The sequence below is a fragment of the Pristis pectinata genome, chromosome 6, assembly GCF_009764475.1.
Source record: "Pristis pectinata isolate sPriPec2 chromosome 6, sPriPec2.1.pri, whole genome shotgun sequence".
NCBI lineage: Eukaryota > Metazoa > Chordata > Chondrichthyes > Rhinopristiformes > Pristidae > Pristis > Pristis pectinata.
In genome coordinates, this window is record NC_067410.1 from 100026040 (window position 1) to 100049050 (window position 23011).

Below are 23011 nucleotides of genomic sequence, written 5' to 3' on the forward strand. Positions count from 1 at the left end.
TAGCTGCTAAAATAATGAAGATTTAATAACACTGCTGTAAAATAGTGACAGGTTTCAAATTGTCTATTTCATCTTTCAAAACTTCAGTTTTCCAAACCTAACGACCAACTATATTATGGCCAAGTTAAACTTCAAAAGAAATATGATTTTGAACTTGATAAGAGACTTAATTTCCACTGCTTTAGAATGAACATTTAATTTTGTAGATTTTTTTAAATACATATTTTTTTGCTCACTGAATCAACAATGATGCTGCATTGCAGTTTCATTTTGCTCGAGCAATTCTTTCATTGGATTTAGCTGGGGATGGAAAGCAGATTTCTTCCAAAACACAAGCAAAGTGCCTGTCATGGATGGTTATTTCCGACTCAGAAAAGCACAGAGGCATGCAGTTCTGATATGTGTGATTCATGTGATTTTGTTAATGGAAATGTAGACTAGCAGCTAATCATATTTAGACTGCAGTAATGATCTCATTCTATTCCAGTAGTTACTTACATGGTGTAATCATTGAAATACCAGTTAATTCAGATGTGGATTTTGCAATATTTCTGATGGAGTAAAACCTAAGTTTTAGTCTAGTGCCTATTAACTTCAGTCACCAATGTTATGGAACATTGGGAAAGGAATTCATCACGGATGAGTGCATGGTACAGATAGTGCCATATCACCCACATTATATAGCCTGCTCAATGTGTAGTTTCACCAAATTCAAAGGAAGCAACTATTAGACTGAATGTATAATATATAACCAAGTATACATTCATTTTGCAATCAAACTAACAAAAGGAAAACATGTTTCAAAATCATAATGGGCTAATCTGAGCTGTTGTTATAGGCAGGCATGGCTAGGTGCACGAGGGTGTCCGAGATGGAACCTATACTTGTGACCATTGGTTTGTCACAAGGAGTTTGAATACATCCCATGGCGTCACGTGGAGTTACAACATGCACACAACCTTGGTATGCCAGACATTAATTAAGGTACGATTGGAATCAAAGAAGTTCATCAAATCCAACGAAGTTTAGAAGGCATTTCCTTTGTCCCAATGATGAGATGAAAAGGAGGTATTCCGCAGTCTTTGGCTTTTGAAAGAGTAACTGGCAAGTTAGCCTGTCGGATGTGGTGATCACATTAATCTAGGTAGTAAGTCAGGCTACAAACTGAGAGTAGTTTAACTCATCCTGCATTACACTCAGTCAGCAGGATCACCTGCTTGACAGCAATCGCTGTTCGGTTTCCACTGAAATGACTCTCTGCTGGTTGCAATGAGTCGGAAGAGCTGTTTAAATCCTAAGTATCCTAGTGGAAACATGTTCCAGCCCAGCTCAAAGCACACTAATATGCATCCAACAACAAAACTTGAGTTATCTGTCTCCTTTGACAAATGAAATTGTTCCACAGCTTCTCACAAGTATAATCAGAGAAAAAGGTACACCTTGGTTAAACGGGAAAATTTTAATGAAGGTGGTGAAGAATAATAGAAAAGAGAAGCAATTCCAGACTTGAGGGCCTGAGCAGCTGTAGAGACAGTACCAATAGTAGGAACAAAGCAGTGGAGAAGGCAGAAAGACGCCCGAGCAGGGGAAACACAGCTACTGGGAGGCTGTAGAGCTGGAAGAGATTAGATGCATAAGGAACTTGAACAAGGGAATGAAAATTTAAGTGGGAGACCTGGGGTGGGTGTGTGTGGTGTGATAGGTCAGCAAGCAGTCCTGATGATGAGTGAGCAGAGCTTGGTGCAGGTAAGGATATACTGTAAGCTTTAGCGGTTTGAGTGACGTGAAGTCTATAGAGGATAGAAAGCCAATCATGAATGGAAATCGTCAAGCCTGAAAATGACCCATGCACGATGAGGATTTCAACGGTGGATCAGCAGAGCCAAGGTCAGACCAAGACCTCCAACAAATATATGGAGTCTACAAACAACTTGTAACCAAGATTAAGACTTTGTATTCTGTGGATTCACTGTCTCTCTCTTGCCCAGCAGTCAAACCTTCTTTCACTCTCTTGTGTTTATGTTGAACTCAATCTTTTTCTAGTTTCACTCAAATCTTGCAGAAGATATCCTGTCCATGTGACCAACTTCCTGCTCTCTTGCCTGTCAATTGCTACTCATCTGCTCAGCATATAGGTGAGGTCTTGCTTCCATGGCAAAACCTTAATCACCACTACAGTTTAGCAACGCTATGGCCACTCTGATCACTCTGCACTAAAATGGACCTTTATTTTGTTCTAATTGTGTTTTTTTTCTTGTAAAAATTGTGTATAATTTATGTTTTTCTTGTGAATGCTGCTTGAGGTATGCTATGTGCTTGTGATGCTCCTGATTTTCATTGCACTTGTGCATATGACAATAACCTCGACTTTGAACATTCTAAGTAGTCTTCTCTACTTTCTGAAGAGAGGAGACCAAGTACAAAGTCAGCTTCCTCTTCCTTTCAAACCAGTTGCCACAGTTGTCGCTGTAATAAAACCACCCTGTAACCCTCTGTACTTGACTACTACCTCCAACCTCCCTTGCTTCCTCTTGAATGAACTTGCACCATACAAATCCAAGCTCACCTCACTTGTGACTTCCTAGTTATATCTCTTCATTCAGATTTCAGGCTGGAATATTAAATCTCACTATAATACACATTACATCCATGTTGATTATGATTCTTTAACCATTTCCTCATTTCCTTCTCAATTTCTTTGTGCCTTGACACTGCTGACCAGGTGAACTTCCAACAAACCTCCTTTATTGCACACCTCATTGGACTTGTTGGTATGCACATATTGGGCATCATGGTAGCATAGCGGTTAGTGTAACGCTATTATAGCACCAGCAGTCGGGGTTCAATTCTCACCGCTGTCTGTAAGGAGTTTGTACATTCTCCCTGTGACTGCGTGGGTTTCCTCTGGGTACTCCGGTTTCTTCCCACATTCCAAAGATATACAGGTCAGTAGGTTAACATGGGTGTAATTGGGCAGCGCGGGCTCGTTGTGCCGGAAGGGAATGCTACCGTGCTGTATAAATAAAGTTTTAATATTCATCCACTGGCAGGCAAACTAATTCCATCAGTAGCCTCATTTCTAAGCCTTGCACCGTTAACTATCAGAGCCTGCCAATGACTCAGTCTTGGCCTTTTCCTCAACAACATGCTGCCCAGTCACAGCATGAAGGGTCTATGGGACCAGTCTGCCTGTGTATGATGGTGACTCACAACTATACTGCCTCTCCCAAGCCTTCCACTGCCTCTCCTTTGTTGGAGTCTTTGACTAAGCTTCAGTCTTGCATGACTACAACATCCTCAAGTTCACTTCTAATGCCATCAGAGCAATTCGACAAGGACAAATATCAACTATAAAAACAATAAAATCCACTGTTGTCTACTATCTGTTTATGTTTACAAGTATTCTGTCTCAATACACATCTTGTCTGCAAAAACTTACCACCCCTAATGGCGGTGCAACTGGTCAGTTTAGTGTGTTTGCCAGCTGGTCTGCAGGGAATGAACTAAGACTTCACTGATTCCAAAACTTGATCACTTATCTACAAATTTTAATGTAAAACAAAAATAGCTTTCAAAACTAAAGGCAAAATAAAGTTAATTTATGGGTTTCAGAGGCTTGCTTCTGAGGATCTATTCTCTAAATGAAGTCATAAGGCAAGGGTTCAAAACCAGATCCAGAAATTTCCACATATAAATCAAAAGAGGGCAGCACAATGGTGCAGAACCAGAGAACCAATGTCACACAGCACCAGAGACCCGGGTTCAATCCTGACCTGTGGTACCCTCTGTGTGGAGTTTGCACATTCTTCATGATCACGTGGGTTTCCTCCCGGTGCTTTGATTTCCTCCCATATCACAATGCATGCAGGTTGGTAGGTTAATTGGTCACTGTAAATTGCCCCCAGTGTGTAGGTGAGTGCTAAAATTTGGGGAGAGTTGTTGAGAATGTGGGGAGAATAAAAAATGGGATTAATGCAAGTTTAGTGTAAATGGGTGCCTGATGGTTGGTGTGGATTCAATGGGCCAAAGGGCTTGTTTTTGTGCTGTCTCTCTCTCTGACTCTAATATTGGTATTCCACTGTGCTACTGAGGGAGTGCTGCACTGTCAGAGATGCCATTCATGGCATGAGATTTCGAACAAGTAATGTCTGCCTCTTGGCATCATCTTAAAGAAGAGATGGATTTCTTTTCAATATTTTCCTCCTAACCATCCCCAAAGCAGATAATCACTTCTTTCTTATCAGTCATAGCTTGAGCCGTAAATTGGCTGCCTGCTTTTCTATATCATGACAGAGTCTACATTTCAAACGCACGCGATAGATTCCAAAATGCTTTGGGACTTTCTGAAGTTGCAAAGACCTCTGAATAAAGTCTTTCTTTGAAATGGGGATTGAATTATATTTTCATGTCTTGACCCACTAAATCTTTTCTTTCCAACCCTGTTTCACCTGGTCTCCAAATGCTGACATGAGATCGACTAGTATATGATCATTTTTTTTAATGTCTATAACTTAATCAATTCTGATTAGTTAAATAATTGGAGTCTCAGTTACTTGGCTTTGTTTTGGCTATTTTCAGTTTTGATTATCTCACTGATCAAAGAAATGTTGTCAGTCACCATGGCAATCTTACAAGGTTCTGAGTCAGAGCAAGTCAACAAAATAGAATGGCATTTTTATTGTGGTGAAGTTTCTGAATTCTAATGTGTGCTTTGTTTGGGGTTTCTATGAAATGGCAGAGAGGTACAAAGTATCTAGGCAAATCTGGAGTTTGATTTATCAAAGGGCAATGCAGAGAAACTGTGACAACAAATTATAAGTAAATCAACATATGCAGAACCTTGCAACCTGATTTATGAGAAACTAAATAGCAAGAGGCATATTAATTGTGATTAGGTGCCTGGAACCTGATTTATCAAAAAGCTGACATACAGATGGCAGGCCCTACAAAACCTGGAATTCAATTTATAAGGAATGCATTACAGAGCAGGAGAACCAAGATAGGTCAGGGTCACAGATTTTATATTTATGTATTCAATTATATTTTAAAAATTCTCTGTGAACACCACCACAGCAGATGGACTTTCATTATACATATTTATACTGAGGGTCACCTTCACCCATGCTCCTGCAGGCACCATTAAGCTGTGAAGCTGTTGGTGGTATCATCAGAAGATTACCCTTTCTGATGCCAACAGCAGGAATTAAGGATGCCATGTTCACATAGTCAGTCACTTATAATTTATGTTATGCACATACATTGAAATAATGAGAACCTAGGCAAAAATCCCACCACTCTGGTTTCCCAAGACTTATTACTCAAAGTTGATTATGAGAGAAGTTGTTTGGAAATCTGCACTGTTTGGAGACTGTGGTTAGATATTCACAAGACCCCCTCTGGCCCACAGCCAGTTATCCCTGGGTTCAGAGAGGCACTTGTACGCAGAGGAAAAGAAGGGGCACACATCATATGTGTGAAGTGCTCTTTGGAAATGGAATGCTTAAAACTGAAGGCTTCTTTATTACACATCTCTGCTGAATAATAACATTTTAACTGATAAGTTGTCCCACCTCAAAAAAAAACCCAGCTCCCATTAAAATAGTCACACAACTGTGCCAATGTGAACAATATGGTTACTTGCTGACCCCTTTACTTGGTCAGGATGAACGAGCCCTTGGGTGGTTAACCGTGGGCAAGGAATGAACTTAATTCAATGCTGCAAGGAAACGACCACAATGTGAGCTCAACAGCAGAGCAATTAAGCATTTCATGGAAATGCAATTTCTAAGAAATATTAGGGGAATCCAGGATACAATAACTTGGACCTGTATTGCCTCAAGCAAAGAGCGGCAGGAAATTTACAAAGACATGGGGTCAACACTAAGGACAACTTTCATTCAAGCTTTCTCCAGCATTTGCCACGAGTAAAATTTCCCTCTCCCACATCGTCCCCCGAATTTCTCCAAGGTGCTCTGTGGGGACAAGAATGCATTCATATTCACACTCACCTGTCAGGCCACTTGCCTCAGCAGAGAGGAACGCACTCCAGGACAACAAGAAGAAAATCCCAGTCTCCAGCATAGGGAACTCACAGAGTTTGGTGAATTTGGTTAAGTAATCACAGCAGGGGTTAAGGAAAAGAATACCAGTGCAAAATAGCCACCATTTCCTTTTCTCACCAAATTACTCCCTTTCCCTCGCTTTTCAAGATATTGCCTCCGTCAACCGAGGTACTTTCCACAAACGCAGCCATTTGCTAGTACCTCACACAAGTAGAATTAGACATGGCAAGCCTTAAGTGCACGTCAGCAAGCTATCCAAATGTGAAGACACTGCAACTTAGACCAAGCCTGTTGCTCTCACTTGACAACTACCCATTCAGCTGGATGCAGGAGCAGCAACACTGTCCAACTTTCCCTTCTTCCCCTTGGGGACAAAAGCACAGTTAGCTGTGGTGCTTCTACCATTGTCCTTGCCCCAAACTAAAAATCAGGCATCAAATGTGAGACTGTTCCTTTTCAAGCTCTGCTTCAGATTTCCAGCATTTATCTTTTCAAAATTATGAGTTGGTACCATTCTCACATTTTAAAATTTGAACATTGTGGAGAGGGGGGGGTGCGGTTGGGGAGGTTTAAAGAAGGGTAATGAAATGGAGAATCTTCTGAGCTTTCCAGAACACCTGCGTTAGAATCATGGCCTATTTTAACTCTGATTTTCAAAACAGCTTGGAGGTAGAGATAATAGTGAAAAAAATAAGCGTTGACCAAAATAACTCGAATTAACTTATTCCTCATCAGCCGTGTAATGACTATAATATTTACACCATGTTCACCGCAGTCCTGATGGACAAGGTACAACTTGTAGCCTTTCTACTTTCAATGGCTTCTTACCAAACCTCTGCCCTATCACTTATGTCAACTCTAAAACCTACATTTGCTTTTGGAATCACTTATTGCTGATAGCCATTCACCCCACTACATTGGGCAAGCTCTGAAAGAAATATTTAGTCCATTCAATTTCATGATCTTTTCCCAAAAAAACCTGCCATTTTCCTTCAAGTTTACAATCTCTTCCTCTTCTGAAGCCTCCAATTGAAGTTGATTCTATCAACCTACCAGGCAACATATTGCAAATCCTAACACACACTACAGAATTCTCCTAATGATCTGCCTGATGTTTCTGCACACTACTTTAAATCTATGCCCTCTGCCTACTATCCTTTCAGCCAAATGAACCAGTTTCTCTTTATTTACTGCATCTAATCCATTCATTATTTTAAACACCTCCTGTCAAATCTTCAAACTGTCTATGCTCTAAGGAGAGCATCCTCCACTCCTCCACTCTATCCCTGAGACTGTAATGCCTCTTCTCTGTGCTTTATCTCCATTAAACCATCCCATACTATGACAAGAAGTAAATGGCCTTTACCTGGTGGGTCTGAGGGATCATTGCGTGGTTCAGTTCCCCCCAGTTTTGCAGGAAGTTCTTAAGATGCTGTAGAATAGAATATCATTTGCTGGATGCATCCACAATCCCTAAATGTTATTTCCTTGTTTTCTTAAGATAACAGTAGAATTAGAACATCTTTAATACGCGTTTCTCCCTCAATATAACTCTAAATGTTTGTCTCTGTTCTCCATAGACTGTCCTTCAAACATACATTTGCTTTTGATTTCCAAGGAATTTAATCTTTTCACAGTAACTGTCACATTGTTATTCCAGAAAAATATTCTTCCATTCTCACAGCCCCTTTACCTTTTTGTTCAATTATTTCTCAAATAGTTAATCTTCTCCACGTGATTAATTTTCTGAGCCTCCACAGACAAAAAAAAGCTATGTGTGCGCTGAGTTTAAAACAACTATAAAGAAACCCATTCCTCAGGAACAAAAAATAAACTCTATTGAAGAACTTTTAAGGCAGACATTCATCCTCAGTCACACATACTAAGTGAAAAACATACCAGCCAATGGCTTATTCCCTTTGTGAATTTGATTCGATTTAAGTCAATGTAATTGAATTTCAGAGAGTAGTTCAATGCAGATACAGTACTATAAGACACATTTAATGTATCTGACAGAGGTTGAATTTCTGCCCCACTATTTTGTACATATTTTTTTTCATCTTATGATGAGTTTTCCAAAAAATTATTCTGTATTGTTAAGGCTCTTGCTCTTCACAATCTACATTAACAGTTGGAATGAAACCGTCTACCACTTCATAGTCAACTGGAATGGCCTGGATTTGCAGTTATAATGATGGTGAAACTGTCAGTGTTTGCCATTATTGTGATGTGAAATTGACTGCGATTTCTGGTGTAAGGGCATGCAAGTTTAAATCTATAATAGTTGTGAGCAATTTCCCAATCCTTCACTGGCTATGCTGTCTTGTAACTTTTTCCAGTATAATTGTCAGAAATCAGTGATCTGATACAAACTTCACATATTCATGTACTTAATTTGGTGTAAAAGACATTAAAAATGTTACGCTTTATGGCTCAAGGTTTAAATTACTCTTTAATGGAGTATTAGGCCAGAATTAATGCTTTACAACCTTGCAGGCCACTGATCAATTGATTGTGTGTGTGTGTGTGTGTGTGTGTGTGTGTGTGTTTGCGTGTGTGTATTTGCGTGTGTGTTTGTGTGTGTTCTGGCATTTGCTCAGATGATTAACAATTCAGCACTTTTTGAAACGATATTATTTTCTTTAGTCAACTTGCTTTGATATTTTAGCTTTTACCTTAATGTTCTAATCTTGGTTTCAAACTCTGTTACATCTTTAACAATTGTGCTTTTTACTTCCTGATTCGCTGTCTGGAGGAACTCTTCATTGTGATTGGCTGCTAAACCTGATTGTTAACATCAATTTTGCTGGACACCAGAAATTCCCTGGAACTGACAACTTGGGAAAAGGGAATGCCATACCACAGAGATCATTAGTTTTCTTCCATGGCAGTCAGCTCTTTTCCACTGACTGCTAAGCCCAGGCCATCACAAGAACATGAATCTTGAGTAGGAAAGGAATAACTGCAATCAAACATAGATGCAATGTAACTATGTAGATAAATGCAATTTTGCAGAGTGATAGGCTATATGCCAACGTCACATACAGCATAATACAACATCAAAACAGGCCCTTCAGCCCAACTCATCCATGCTGACTAAGCTGCCCATCTAAACTAGCCCCATTTGCCCATATTTGACCCTGAACTAAAATCTGTGGATTGGAAAGAAAAGTGTAAGAATCATTGCAGATGAATCCATGATGGTTCAAGATCAGTGCCACAAGGCTATGGGAAAAAAATCAGTAGTGTATTGAGATGTTCTGCTGGAATGACTCTGTTTAAAATGAGAAGCAGCCTCTCATAAGCTTCAACAAAAAGACTCTAACTCCTTTTGATCTTCTCACACAAAAGTATAATGGAGAAACCAAGGGTAATGATTAAAACATCACCTGGTTTAAAAGCCCTTACCACAATTAGCTCGGAGAGCACTCTCTTACCAACCTAGGAGTGCACAGGGTTTTAGAAAATGCTGTTAAAAGTGCTTAAAATAAGAGGGAAACCAGACTGTGTCTATGTATAAGAGATGCTATTCTAAAGCACCTCTACTGACCCAAAGTGCTCTACCACACAGAAGTCAATATTGTAATGAAGGAAACATGGCAGCCAATTTAAGCACTGCAAGGTCCCACAAGCAACAAAATTGCTTGTGTGTGTCTCAACTGCCCCTTCCTTTCTGTGTTCTTGAATCATCTCCCCTCTTTGCCTTCTCTATTTGTTTTTGAGGGATAAATACAAGTCAGGGCATTGGGGAGAACTCCTCCTTTCTTCCTTGAAATCCTGCCATGGGATTCTTGACGCCTAGCTGAGACATAGACACAAGAGTAACACAACATCTAAGCTAGCCCCATTTGCCCACGTTTGACCCATATCCCTTGGTTTAATGTCACGTCTCAACGAAACTAGTTTGGCAGGGGAATGGGAACCCGAGTGATAGGTTAGTGGTTGGTGCATTCAGTGTACAAGTAGATGCAGAGTGTAGAAAAACTATGAGGAAGGATAGGCAGCTGAAAGAGCAAAACTGCAGTCAGTTGGATGGGCTGAAGTGTGTCTACTTTATTACAAGAAGTATCAGGAACAAGGGTGATGAACTTAGAGCAAGGGTAAGCACATGGAACTATAACGTTGTGGGCATTACAGACACCTGGTTGTCACAAGGGCAGGAATGGCTGCTGGATATCCCAGGGTTTAGATGCTTCAAAAGGGACAGGGGCAGAGGTAAAAGAGGTGAGAGAGTGGCTTTGCTGATCAGGGTCAGTATCACAGCTGCAGAAAGGGAGGACATCCCGGAGGGATGGTCTACTGAATCAGTGTGGGTGGAAGTCATAAACAGGAAGGGAGTGATCACTCTATTGGGAGTATTCTACAGAACCCCCCACCCCCCAATAGCAGCAGAGACACTGAGGAGCAGATCAGGAGGCAGATTTTGGAGAGGCGCAAAAATAACAGGGTTGTTGTCATGGGTGATTTCAACTTCCCTAATATTGATTGGCACCTCCTTAGTGAAAAGGGGATAGATGGGGCAGAATTTGTTTGGTGTGTCCAGGAAGGATTCCTAACACAGTATGTGGATAGGCCGACCAGAGGAGAAGACATACTGGACGTGGTACTAGGCAATGAGCCTGATCAGGTTTCACATCTCTTGGCAGGAGAGCATTTTGGAGACAGTGGCCATAACTCCTTGACCTTTACCATAGTCTTGGAGAGGGATAGGAGCAGTCAATATGGTAAAGTATTTAATTGGGGGAGGGGGAATTATGATGCTATTAGGCAGGAACTTGGGAGCATAAATTGGGAACAGACATTCTTGGGGAAGTGCACAATGGAAATGTGGAGGTTGTTCAGGGAGTACTTGCATGGGGTTCTGGATAGGTTTGTTCCATTGAGGCAGGGTAAGGATGGTAGAGTGAAGGAACCATGCTTGACAGGAGACAGAATATCTTGTCAAGAGGAAAAAAGAAGTTGACCTAAGGTTTAGAAAGCAAGGATCAGACAGAGCTCTGGAAAGTTACAAGGTAGCCAGGAGAGAACTTAAGAATGGACTTAGGAGAGGTGGAAAGGGGCACGAGAAGGCCTTGGTGAGCAGGATTAAGGAAAATCCCAAAGCATTCTACATGTATATGAAGAATAGGAGGATGACTAGAGTGAGGGTAGGACCAATCAGGGATAAAAGAGGATACACGTGCCTGGAGTTGGAAGAGGTGGGGGAGATCCCTGTGTGTGAGAATGGCGTACAACAGGCTGATACGCTAGGACATGCCGACGTGAAGAAAGAGGATGTGCTGGAACTTTTGAAAAACATTAGGATAGGTAAGTCACTGAGGCCAGACGGGATATATCCAAGGTTATTATGGAAAGCAAAGGAAGAGATTGCTGTGCCTTTGGCGATGATCTTTGCATCACAGGAGTAGTGCCAGATGATTGGAGGGTGGCAAATGTTCCTTTGTTCAAGAAATGGAGTAGGGATAACCCTGGGAATTACAGGCCAGTGAGTCTTACTTCATTGGTAAGCAAGTTACTGGAGAAGTTTCTTCGAGACAGATTTATGGGCATTTGGAAAATCATAGGCTGATTAGGGACAGTTAGCACGGCTTTGTGAAGGGCAGCTTGTGCCTCACAAGCCTGATTGAATTCTTTGAGGATGTGACAAAGCACATTGATGAAGGTAGAGCAGTGAATGTGGTGTATGTGGATTCTAATTAGGCATTTGATAAGGTTCCTCATGGAAGGCTCATTCAGAAAGTCAAGAGGCATGGGATCCAGGGAAACTTGGTTGTGCAGATTCAGAATTAGCTCGCCAATAGAAGACAGAGGGTGGTTGTAGATGCAGCGTATTCTACCTGGAGGTTGGTGACCAGTGGTGTTCTGCAGGGATCTGTTCTGGGACCCTTACTCTTTGTGATTTTTATAAATGACGGATGAGGATGTGGAAGTGTGGGTTAGTAAGTTTGCAGATGACACAAAGGTTGGTGGTGTTGTGGATAGTGCAGAAGGTTGCTGTAGGTTACAACAGAATATTGATAGGATACAGAGCTGGGCTGAGAAGTGGCAGATGGAGTTCAACCTGGAAAAATGTGAAGTGATACACTTTGGAAGATAGAATTTGAAGGCAGAATACAAGGTTAATGGCAGGACTCTTAGCAGTGTGGAGGAACAGAGGGATCTTGGGGTCCATCACATCCATAGATCCCTCAAGGTTGCCGCGCAGGTTGATGGGGTTGTTTGGAAGGTGTATGGTGTGGTTGGCCTTCATTTGTCAGGGGATTGAGTTCAAGACCTGCCAGGTAATGTTGCAGCTCTATAAAACTCTGGTTAGACCACACTTGGAGTATTGTGTTCAGTTCTGGTTGCGTCATTATAGGAAGGATGTAGAAGCTTTAGAGAGGGTGCAGAGGAGATTTACCAGGATGCTGCCTGGATTGGAGAGCATGTCTTATGAGGATAGTTTGAGTGAGCTAGGGCTTTTCTCTTTGGAGCAAAGGAGGATGAGAAGTGACTTGATAGAGGTGTACAAGATGATAAGAGATATAGATCGAGTGGACAGTCAGACACTTTTTCCCAGGGCGACAATGGCTAATGTGAGGGGGCATAATTTTAAGGTGATTGGAGGAAAGCAGATGGGGGATATTAGAGGTAGGGTTTTTTCTTACACAGAGAGTGGTGGGTGCGTGGAATGCACTGCTGGCAGAGGTGGTGGAGGCAGATACATGAAGGATATTTAAGAGACTCTTAGATAGCCACATGAATGACAGAGAAATGGAGGGCTATGTGGGAGGGAAGGGTTAGATAGATCTTAGAGCAGGATAAATGTCGGCAGAACATTGTGAGCCAAAGGGCCTGTACTGTGCTGTAATGTTCTATGTTCTAAGCCTTCTCTTCCAATGGGTACTAGTGTACTAACACCTTGTCCCTGGGTGGGGGAGGTAGACAGACTATTTCAATAAAATATATTCAGAGAGAACCAAGGGACATGCAAATAAATTAAATTAGCAAAGAACGAGGTTATATGTTTGAAGGAGACAAGAGATTGCAGATGCTGGATTCTGGAGCAACAAACAATCTGCTGGAGGAACTCAGCGGGTCAAGCAGTATCTGTTGGGGGAAAGAAAATGCCGATGTTTTGGGTTGAAACCCTGCATCAGGACAGACGTTTGAAGGTCTTGTTTCCCCAAAGAAACATTAACCTTTGGAACAAGTTGACAGCTTGCACAGGAATTTGAAAAGTGCTGGGTCTTTGTCAGTGGCTGACATCACCACAGTCAGGACAAGTACAACGCTAGTGACATGCCTTATCAGAAGATGAGGTGCTGTTACTCGAGCTTATGTTGGGCTTCATGGGAACACTGTAAGAGGGACAGTGGAAACCCAGAGAGATAGAGGGATTAAACAAAAGTTCCTTAAGACCTGAAAGAGACAGGGCAAGCTACACGAAAAGACAAATACGAGGAGACAGAAAGGAAGTAACAACTGAGACACACACATGCAATTCTGCATATTCAGTGCTCCTGTACTACCAGTGAGATAACATCAAAATTTTCAGAAGCACAGTTACACTTGGTCTGAATTTTCCCAAGGTTTGGTGGGATTTTTTTTGTCCTTTGGTTCACAGGTCATCACAGCTATTATCATCAGCTCCCCCTTTTGACTGTTAAGACCAGTTGCAGGCCTCTGCGACAGTTCAGTCAGGTCTTCTGCTGAATGGAACTAAAAAGGTGACAAGTGTTTCTCATCAGACATTAAAAGTGGAAATAAGTCTAGGAGAATACAGTTTACAGGGCAACCACTCGTTCTTTCATAAACATGTATTGATATGAAAATAGGCATCATTGGATAAAAATACAATTTTAAAAATAGATTTTGGTCTCAGAAAACCTCACAGCAAAAGCCAGCCTGTAGAGCGTCCCTGAAGACATAAGAGGATGTTCCAGGCTGACAATAAATTAGAATGCCATGTTATGGCTATAATCAGGCATTTTACATCAGTGGACAAATGAGTGAATCCCCTCCCAGTGAAAGAATAGGTGGCAGGTTTTAATTATATCCTATTGGAATGCTCCAGCTTTTTTTAAATCAACTTTCTCCTCTATCTATCTGACTCTTGAAATTTGCTGTTCATCTCATCGCTTTGGCTTCTCAGCTCTTCCTTCTCTGCTCTATCATTAGTAGTAATGGGGAAATGAGATGTGAACAGTGTTACTGCTGGGGAGTACTACAGTCAAAACCACATATCATGTAAACAGCCCGGGTCCTGAGTTCACCAGCAGCACTTTGAGAAGCTGGCCTCTCTGTAGATGAAAACATTGGTGTAACACCATTCCCAGCTTGTAACGATGTTCTTATCACACACCTTTCTCCACACCAACTGGTGGCAGAGCTCATGATGGAAGCTGCCGGCTCCTTCCTTCAGCTGAAAGCAGCACTGGATACTCATTCTCCTGTTTACCATCTAATGGCATCACGGACATCTGGAAAATAAATCCACAGACCTGCAACCTTCTGGGGCACCTCGGATTTTCCCAAGATTGTCATGCAGAGCTACGTCATCTTACATTATGCTGTACTTCAAAAACATCTGGTATATCTCAGTGCATCTCCATTCTGTACTCATCAACTGTTAACAAGATTCTTGCCTTGGATGAAATTTGACATAATTAGCCTGGCGTTTTTATCTTTGTTCACTAACATCATTTCTCCCTGTATTAGTAAGCATTCCTTTATCAGGGCTCCTTTGAAGACCCTTGCTCCAACTATGCTACCTCCTTCCTGCTGGGTTGAAACTAACACTAACACAGGTGCCATTTTAAATATATTCTTTCCCATTACTTTAAAATTGAGGAACTCTTTACCTTCCCTCAGCCTTTCCACTTCAAACAGGTCATAGAGATAAAATAAAAAAACAACAGAGGGATCATGGAACATATGTCTAAAGATCCCTGTAGGGAGTAAGACAGTAGATTAAGTGTTAACAAGACATTTGGGAAACTTTTCCATGTCTGACAACAGCTAGACTTAGAGTATAATTTTGGTCACCATACTGCAGAAAGATGTGATATCAGTACAGATGGTACAGAGGAGCTATGCAAGGACATTGCCAGGATTGGAGAAACGAGGAGAGATTGGCTAGATTGGAGTTGTTTATCTGGAAGAGTGTAGATACTAATTCAAGGTGAATAAAATTGATGGGGCTGGAAAGAGTCGATAGGAATGACCTATTTTCTTTTGCAGAGTGGCCAATAACTAGGAAGTAAGATTAATGATGACTGCTGAAAGGATCAGAGGGTAGTGGATGAAAAGTATTTTAACTAAAGAGTTACAGGGATCAGGAACTCGTTGACCTAAAAGGTGGAAGAGATAGAAACCGTCATCACACTTAAGAAGCATTTGGATGACCATTTGATATGCTGTAATCTATGTACCTAAAACTGAGACATAGAATTAGGCTGACTTGGTCTTTTTCAGTTCCCATGGACATGATGAACCAATGTTCTCCTTTACACCTTAAATCTTAAGGGTACTTCAATCCTTTAACACCAATCTTGGCATCAGTTTTTTAGTTAATTCATATTGTCATGCTGGGTTCCGAAACTTTGGCCTTGGGCTTTACCTTGATTTCTCTCTGTATTCTTCCATGTAATGATTATTACTTTTTTCTGGCCTAAACGAAGTTGAAGGGATGGATGCACATCCCACTCCACTACATCAAAGATTTTTGGTGGACTGGTAATGCAGGAGATGATCAGAAGACCCACAGTAAGTTCTGACTGAAAGTAAAGCATGTCTCAATAATCAACAGTTGTTTATCTGTTAGAAGACCAGGCAGACTGGAAGTTACAAGGGGTTCTTTTTGCCCATCACAACAGATATCATCGACAGAAGATGTGCCAATTTTGTACCAAGAGAATAATCACTTCAATAAGGACCTGCTGCCATTGCCCTCCTGTGTCTAGAAAGTTACTTTGAAAATAACATTTCTGCCAGCATTTCTCCACACAAATGCTTGCACTCTCATGAATGCACTGGACACTGCTCTGAGACTGAACAAATCATTAGGAAGTTACATAAACCAAACTGATCACCAATGCAAATGGGACCAGTAACAGAGCTCCATTCAGATTAGCCCCGTGGCTAAGAGTTTTAGTTTGAAATTAAGGCATGAAAAATGAATGATCAGTTCCACACAGAGGCAAATTCTGCACTCTTACTGAAAGGATATCAAAGCCGTGACAATACCAAATGCTGAGCCCATGGCAAATGAACCAGCAAAGATCCAGGCAAAGTTCCCAACAGATGTAAAGAAAGCAATAGCGTCAAACATGTGGGGGTTGTCCTTTGGGCTGTAGATGGATATGGAGCTAGCAAAAAGAAAATAAGAATTATTAGCATTACACTGAAGAGAAACAGAACAAAGTAACAGACTACAGGGTTCACTTGTAAAGCAAACCATAACTGCAAGAGCACAGGTACAACTGGTATCAGAACACCGATGGGAATGCTGGCTTTTATTTCAATGGAAATGGAATTCGGAATTTTGCTTGAACAAAATCCCAACTGGAAGACACTGTCCAGTTTTAGGCATCATACCCAACTTCAGCAGCGCAATGCATGTTATGCCTTCACATCAGTTTGCCAAACATTTTAAGTTGTCAGGACAGTGTATGCAAACTCACAAACATAGGGCGACACGGTAGTGTAGCGGTTAGCGTAACGCTATTACAGTGCTAGCGACCCGGGTTCAATTCCCACTGCTGTCTGTAAGGAGCTTTGTACATTCTCCCCATGTCTGCGTGGGTTTCCTCCAGGTGGTCCGGTTTCCTCCCACATTCCAAAGACGTACAGGTTAGGAACTGAGGGCATGCTATGTTGGCGCCGGAAGCGTGGCGACACTTGCGGGCTGCCCCCCAGCACATTCTCAGTAATGCAAAAAGACGCATTTCACTGTGTGTTTCGATATACATGTGACAAATAAATAAATATATCTTATACATCTTACATTGCAATTCCTAGAGTTGAGAATTCTAATGCATTATCTATCAAGGTGTTTGATTTGTGCAGGATTCATCAAGAGACAACGAGGTACCTATCATCCATATTCTTATTGTGGAAGAATAGACTCAAGCAATTTAATGGCCCACCCCTGTTTCTCTGTAGTCAAGGCTACTGTTTTGTTAAATATTCTTCATGAAATATCATTACCAAAACAGGTTTCAGTGCTAAAGAAATGGAAGGCTTTCCCCACTTCCAGGTCACAAAGGCACCACATAAAACAAGGGCCAATAGAGTTCAGGGGTAATGTTAGTATAGATAAAGGATTAGGTAAAGACCATATGATTATAGGAGCAGGATTAGGCCATTCAGCCCATCGAGTCTGCTCTGCTATTCAATCATGGCTGATTTTTTAGTAAAACCCGTTCTCCTGCCTTCTCCCCATAACCCTTAAGCCCCTTACCAATCAAGAACCTATCAATCTGTGCCTTAAATACACCCAATGACTTGGCCTCCACAGCCCTCTGTGGCAATGAATTCCACAGATTCACCGCCCTCTGGCTGAAGAAATTCTGCTCATCTCATTTTTAAAGGAACGTCCCTTTATTCTGAGGCTGTGCCCTCAGATCCTAGACTATCCCACTAATGGAAACATCCTCCCCACGTCCACTCTATCCAGGCATTTCAGTATCCGGTAGGTTTGATTGTGATCTCCCCTCATCCTTCTGAACTTCATCTAGTACAGACCCAGAGACATCAAACACTGAGACATCATATGTTAAGGAGACATCAAAGCACAAGTTAGTTCTCAGAGGGGTTGCCAAGTTGTCAGGGTAGCTGGTTGATGACTGTCTTCTCTGACTGAGGAAGATACAACTTGGGGCATGAATGCAGGATAAGGATTTGGTTACTCAGGAGTGAAATGAAGCAAATTACTGGAATTCTCTTCACCAGAGGTCTGTGGATGCTCAGCCAGTCGAGACCATCCAAGGCTAGAATTGGCAGAGTTTTGGACTCTAGGGAAATCAGGGGATGATTGAGAAAATGAATGGAGATAGGGGAACAGATAAAGAAGGTATGGCCCACTCCTGATTCCATTTCATCAGCTCGTACATATAACACAGGTTAAGTACACATGGTTAATGGCTTTTTATGTCCCTAGCCAATACTTCAGAAGAACATTCCTCATTCCACCATTTCCATTTTGCACATAAGCCATGATAATGGACATCCCGAATGAAGTCCCCTGCAGTGAAGTCCGGTACAAAACTATAAATTTGTTTCTTCCTTTAAGGGCACATTTTTCATTGAAAATTGCAAGTTGTCCATCAGGTCATCTCCACACAGTGAGAAATTTAGCCTCCAACAAATAATTCAGAATTCATTGAAAGCTCTCTTTCAGGATTCAGGGAGGGCAGGTCCCATTTGACAAACTTGCTGGAGTACTTTGAGGATATAATGAGCTCAGTGCATAGAGGGGAACAGGTGGATGTTGTATGCTTGGATTTCCAGAAGGCGTTCAATAAGGTGCCGTATAAAAGACTTATCCATAAGATAAGGAAGCGTGGAGTTGGGGGTAGGGTATTAGCATGGATAGAAGGCAGAGATTTGGGGTAAATGGATGTTTCTCTGGTTGGCAATCAGTGGTGAGTGGGGTGCTGCAGGGGTCAGTGCTGGGTCTGCAACTGTTCACGATATACATTAATGATTTAGAAGAGGGAGCTGAGTGCAGCGTATCTAAGTTTGCTGATGACACTAAATTGGGTGTCTTATGAGGATAGGTTGAGAGAGCTAAGAGAGAGAGGAGGAGGATGAGAGGCGACGATAGAGGTGTACAGGAGGCAAAGATCGAGTGGACAGTCAGAGACTTTTTCCCAGGGCAACAATGGCTAACATGAGGGGACATAAGTTTAAGGTGATTGGAGAAAGATACAAGGGGATGTCAGGGGTAAGTTTTTTTTTACACAGAAGGTGGTGGGTGCGTGGAACTGCCAGCAGAGGTTGTGGTGGCAGATACATTAGGGACATTTAAGAGACTCTTAGATAGACACATGAATGAAAGAAAAATGGTGGGCTATGTGGGAGGGAAGGGTTAGATAGATACTAGAGCAGGATAAAATGTCGGCAGAACATCGTAGGCCAAAGGGCCTGTACTGTGCTGTAATGTTCTATGTTCTAAGAGTGGAAAAGCAAATTGTGCAGAGGATGCGAAGAGTCTGCAGAGAGCTATAGACAGGTTAAGTGAGTGGGCAAGGGTCTGGCAGATGGAGTACAATGTTGGTAAATGCGAGGTCATTCACTTTGGAAGGAAAAATAGAAGATAAGATTATTATTTAAATGGTGAAAGACTGTAGCATACTGTTGTGCAGGGGGACTTGGGAGTGCTTGTGCATGAATCGCAAAAGGTTGGTTTGCAGGTGCAACAGGTTATCAAAAGGCAAATGGAATGTTAGCCTTCATTGCTAGAGGGATTGAATTTAAGAGCAGGGAGGTTATGCTGCACCTGTACAGGGTACTGGTGAGGCTGCACCTAGAGTGCTTCATGCAGTTCTGGTCTCCTTACTTGAGGAAGGATATACTGGTTTTGGAGGTTCACCAGGTTGATTCCGGAGACGAGGGGGGGTTAGCCTATGAGGAGAGATTGAGTTGCCTGGGACTATACTCGCTGGTATTCAGAAGAATGAGAGGGGATCCTATAGAAACATATAAAATTATGAAAAGGATAGATAAGGTAGAGGCAGGAAGATTGTTTCTACTGGTAGGCGAGACTGGGACTAGGGGACATAGCCTCAAAATTCAGGGGAATAGATTTAGGATGGAGATGAGGAGAAACTGCTTTTCCCAGAGAGTAGTGAATCTGTGGAATTCTTTGCCCAGGGAAGCAGTAGAGGCTACCTCATTAAATATATTTAAGACACAATTGGATAGATTTTTGCATAGTAGGGGAATTAAGGGTTATGGGGAAAAGGTAGGTAGGTGGATCTGAGTCCACAACCAGATCAGCCATGATCTTAATGAACAGCGGAGCAGGCTCGACAGGCCAGATAGCCTATTCCTGCTCCTATTTCTTATGTTTCCCCAGAGAGACCTAGAGGTACGGGTACATAGTTCCCTGAAAGTGGTGACACAGGTAGATGAGGATGGGCAGGGGGCAGGGTAAAGGAGGTATTTGGCATGCTTGCCTTCATTGGTCAAGGCATTGACTGCAGGAGTTGGGACATCATGCTGCAAACGTACAAGTCATTGGTGAGACCACACTTGGAGTGCAGTTCTGGTTACCCAGCGATAGGAAGGATGTCATTAAGCTGGAAAGGGTGCAGGAAAGATTCATAAAGATGTTACTGAGACTGGAGGACCTGATTCATAAGGAGAGGCTGGACAGGCTGGGACTTTAAGATAAGATTTCTTTATTAGTCTCATGTACATCAAAACACACAGTAAAATGCATCTTTTTGTGAAGAGTGTCTGGGGGCAGCCCACAAGGGTCACCATGCTTCCAGCACCAACATAGCATGCCCATAACTTCCTAACCCGTATGTCTTTGGAATGTGGGAGGAAACCGGAGCACCCAGAGGAAACCCATGCAGACACAGGGAGAACGTACAAACTCCTTACAGGCAGTGGCTGGAATTGAACCCGGGTCGCTGGTGCTGTAAAGTGTTACGCTAACTGCTACACTACCGTGCCTTCCCTGGAGCATAGGAGGCTGAGGAGTGACCTTATTGAAGTATGTAAAATCATGAGGGTGTAGGTAAGATAGATGGTCACAGTCTTTTTGCCAGGGTAGGCGAGTCTAAAACTGGAGGGCACAGTCTTAACGTGAGATGGGAAAGATTTAAAAGGGACTCAAGGGGCAACTTCTTCCACACAGTGGGTGATGGATATATGAAAGAAGCTGCCAGAGGAATAATTACAATGTTTAAAAGACATTTAGACAGGTACATGGATAGAAAAAGTTCAGTGGGATATGGGCCAAATGCAAGCAAATAGGATTAGCTTAGATAGATATCTTGGTTGGCATGGACAAGTTGGGCCAAAAGGCCTTTTTCCGTGCTGTATAACTCTATGACCCTTTGAGACCACTTTGAAATGAATTGAACAAAGGACAATGGGCTGCTTGAGTTATTCACCTGGGGAAGGTTATCGCACTATGCAAATCAACAAAAGGCAACTGGTTAGTCCAGAGTAAAAGAATAAATCAACAAAGTGAAAATATGATTCAGTTGGGTTGAGGTATCCTTCTTATTCCAAAAAAACTGACTTTCATACAACTTCTCTTCCCAATCTTCCCAGCCAATTGCATTGCTTAGATCACAAAAGAAATTTACAAACATTATTCACAATAATAATCCACTTTCATTTGTATTTTTACACTGTTGATGATTTTTAAACCCTCTCTACCAAGAGTTGGTCAGTTTGACAATGAAGAGAATTGCAACATGACCTGACTTCAGTATGACTGAGTGACCAATCTTCCTTTGAAATACAGCAATCAGGAACCAATGATAATTAGGTCTTCAGAAGACCTGCCTGACATTTTTTTTACAAACACTAGTTTCAGAGTCACGGTCAAATTTGTGCACCGTTAGGAGGGGTGAATGCCACACATGTCGTAGTCATAGACTCATGGCGTTGTACTGCACAGAAATGGGCCCTTCAGCCCACCAGGTCCATGCCGTCCTTTTTGCCCATCAAGACTCATCCCATTTGCCCACATTAGGACCATATCCTTCTATACCTTCTCTATTTAAGTGTCTGTCTCAGCTCTGCCAGTTATCCCAGCTCTCGAGTTGCTTAACTGGGAGAACCAGGAATTCTCTACCTGACTTCATGAAAATGTTTAAAGCTACTTGTGTTCCTGGTTTGACTACTTCTAATTTTCCTCCTCCCACACCCTAACTCCCAAATCCCATCTACAGATTGTGTTCTAACTTCCTCACCAGACCATTCCGGTCTTCATCACCAGAATCTTTAGTGCATGCCTGATAAGGTATTTGGATAAATGTCTACGCCTTGTTTTTCTGGTAGATTTCCAGGTGTAATTTGTTTTGCCGTCAATAGCTTCCTGAGTGCCCAACATTTCAATGGGACTGGTATCACTAAAGAGCAGTCAGACTCGCTCCTTCCTGGAATAACTTGTGAAGCTTGTTTAGTCTTATATTGAAGTTACGAAGGTATGCCATCACCATGGCTATATACAGTTCCACAAAAGTGATTTATTTGTGCTTTTCTTCATCCAATAAACCAAAAAAAAATCAAACCCATAGACCATTTACATTATCTACTCATATTAAACTGGACAGCAGTAACCATTAAATCACACTAGATTTGAGGAAGCACTATTCTAAAACATACATGATCAGTGCATGGCAAATGTTCACCTCTTTTTGTTTGCAATAGTCAGGGGAAATTTTCAGACCTGTATTTTTACCCAGCCGCAAGCACGTTTACAAACCAGTACCACACAACGCTCTCTCTCTAATCCAGTAATGAGATAAATACCAGCATTCCTGATCCACTTGTAAGGTGGTCACATAAGCTTCTCCATTAAAGATGCAATCTGCAAATACTAGTTGTACAGACTGTCAAACAGTGGATTATTTATGAACCCATATGCCTTGCACTGAAGTATTCAATACTCGCCAACAGCCCATTTATTAAATGAGATGATTTTCACTGGTTTTTATGTTTTACAAATTAGCTTTGCTGGCAGTAAAGTTATCCAAAAAGAGAGATCAACTTGTAATATTTAATGAATTGCATTTGTTAAATGACATAGGAAATAAAGTAAACTCTAATTGCAGCTGCTCTAGAGGAGCTAATCAGAATTTGAGCCCAATATTAATCCAAATGAACAGGCTGGCGGGTTGGATACCCACCTTACAGTCTGCCAGATCTTAGGAGCCATTGAAGTATGATCCTAGGCTGTTTATTCTGGCTGCATAGCTAAGGTTAAATTGAGGTTTTGG

General features: G+C 41.8%; 1 protein-coding gene across 1 annotated transcript in view; it reads right to left on the bottom strand.

Moving 5' to 3' along the window:
- The window catches only part of LOC127572097 (sodium/hydrogen exchanger 9-like), a 363415-nt gene that overhangs the window by 218071 nt on the left and 122333 nt on the right, over positions 1 to 23011 (bottom strand). The window contains exons 7-8 of the mRNA XM_052018976.1: positions 16273 to 16411; positions 6009 to 6114 (exon numbers count right to left, since the gene is read on the bottom strand). Coding sequence (XP_051874936.1) covers positions 6009 to 6114; positions 16273 to 16411 — 245 coding nt within the window. The remainder of the gene's footprint in view (positions 1 to 6008; positions 6115 to 16272; positions 16412 to 23011) is intronic.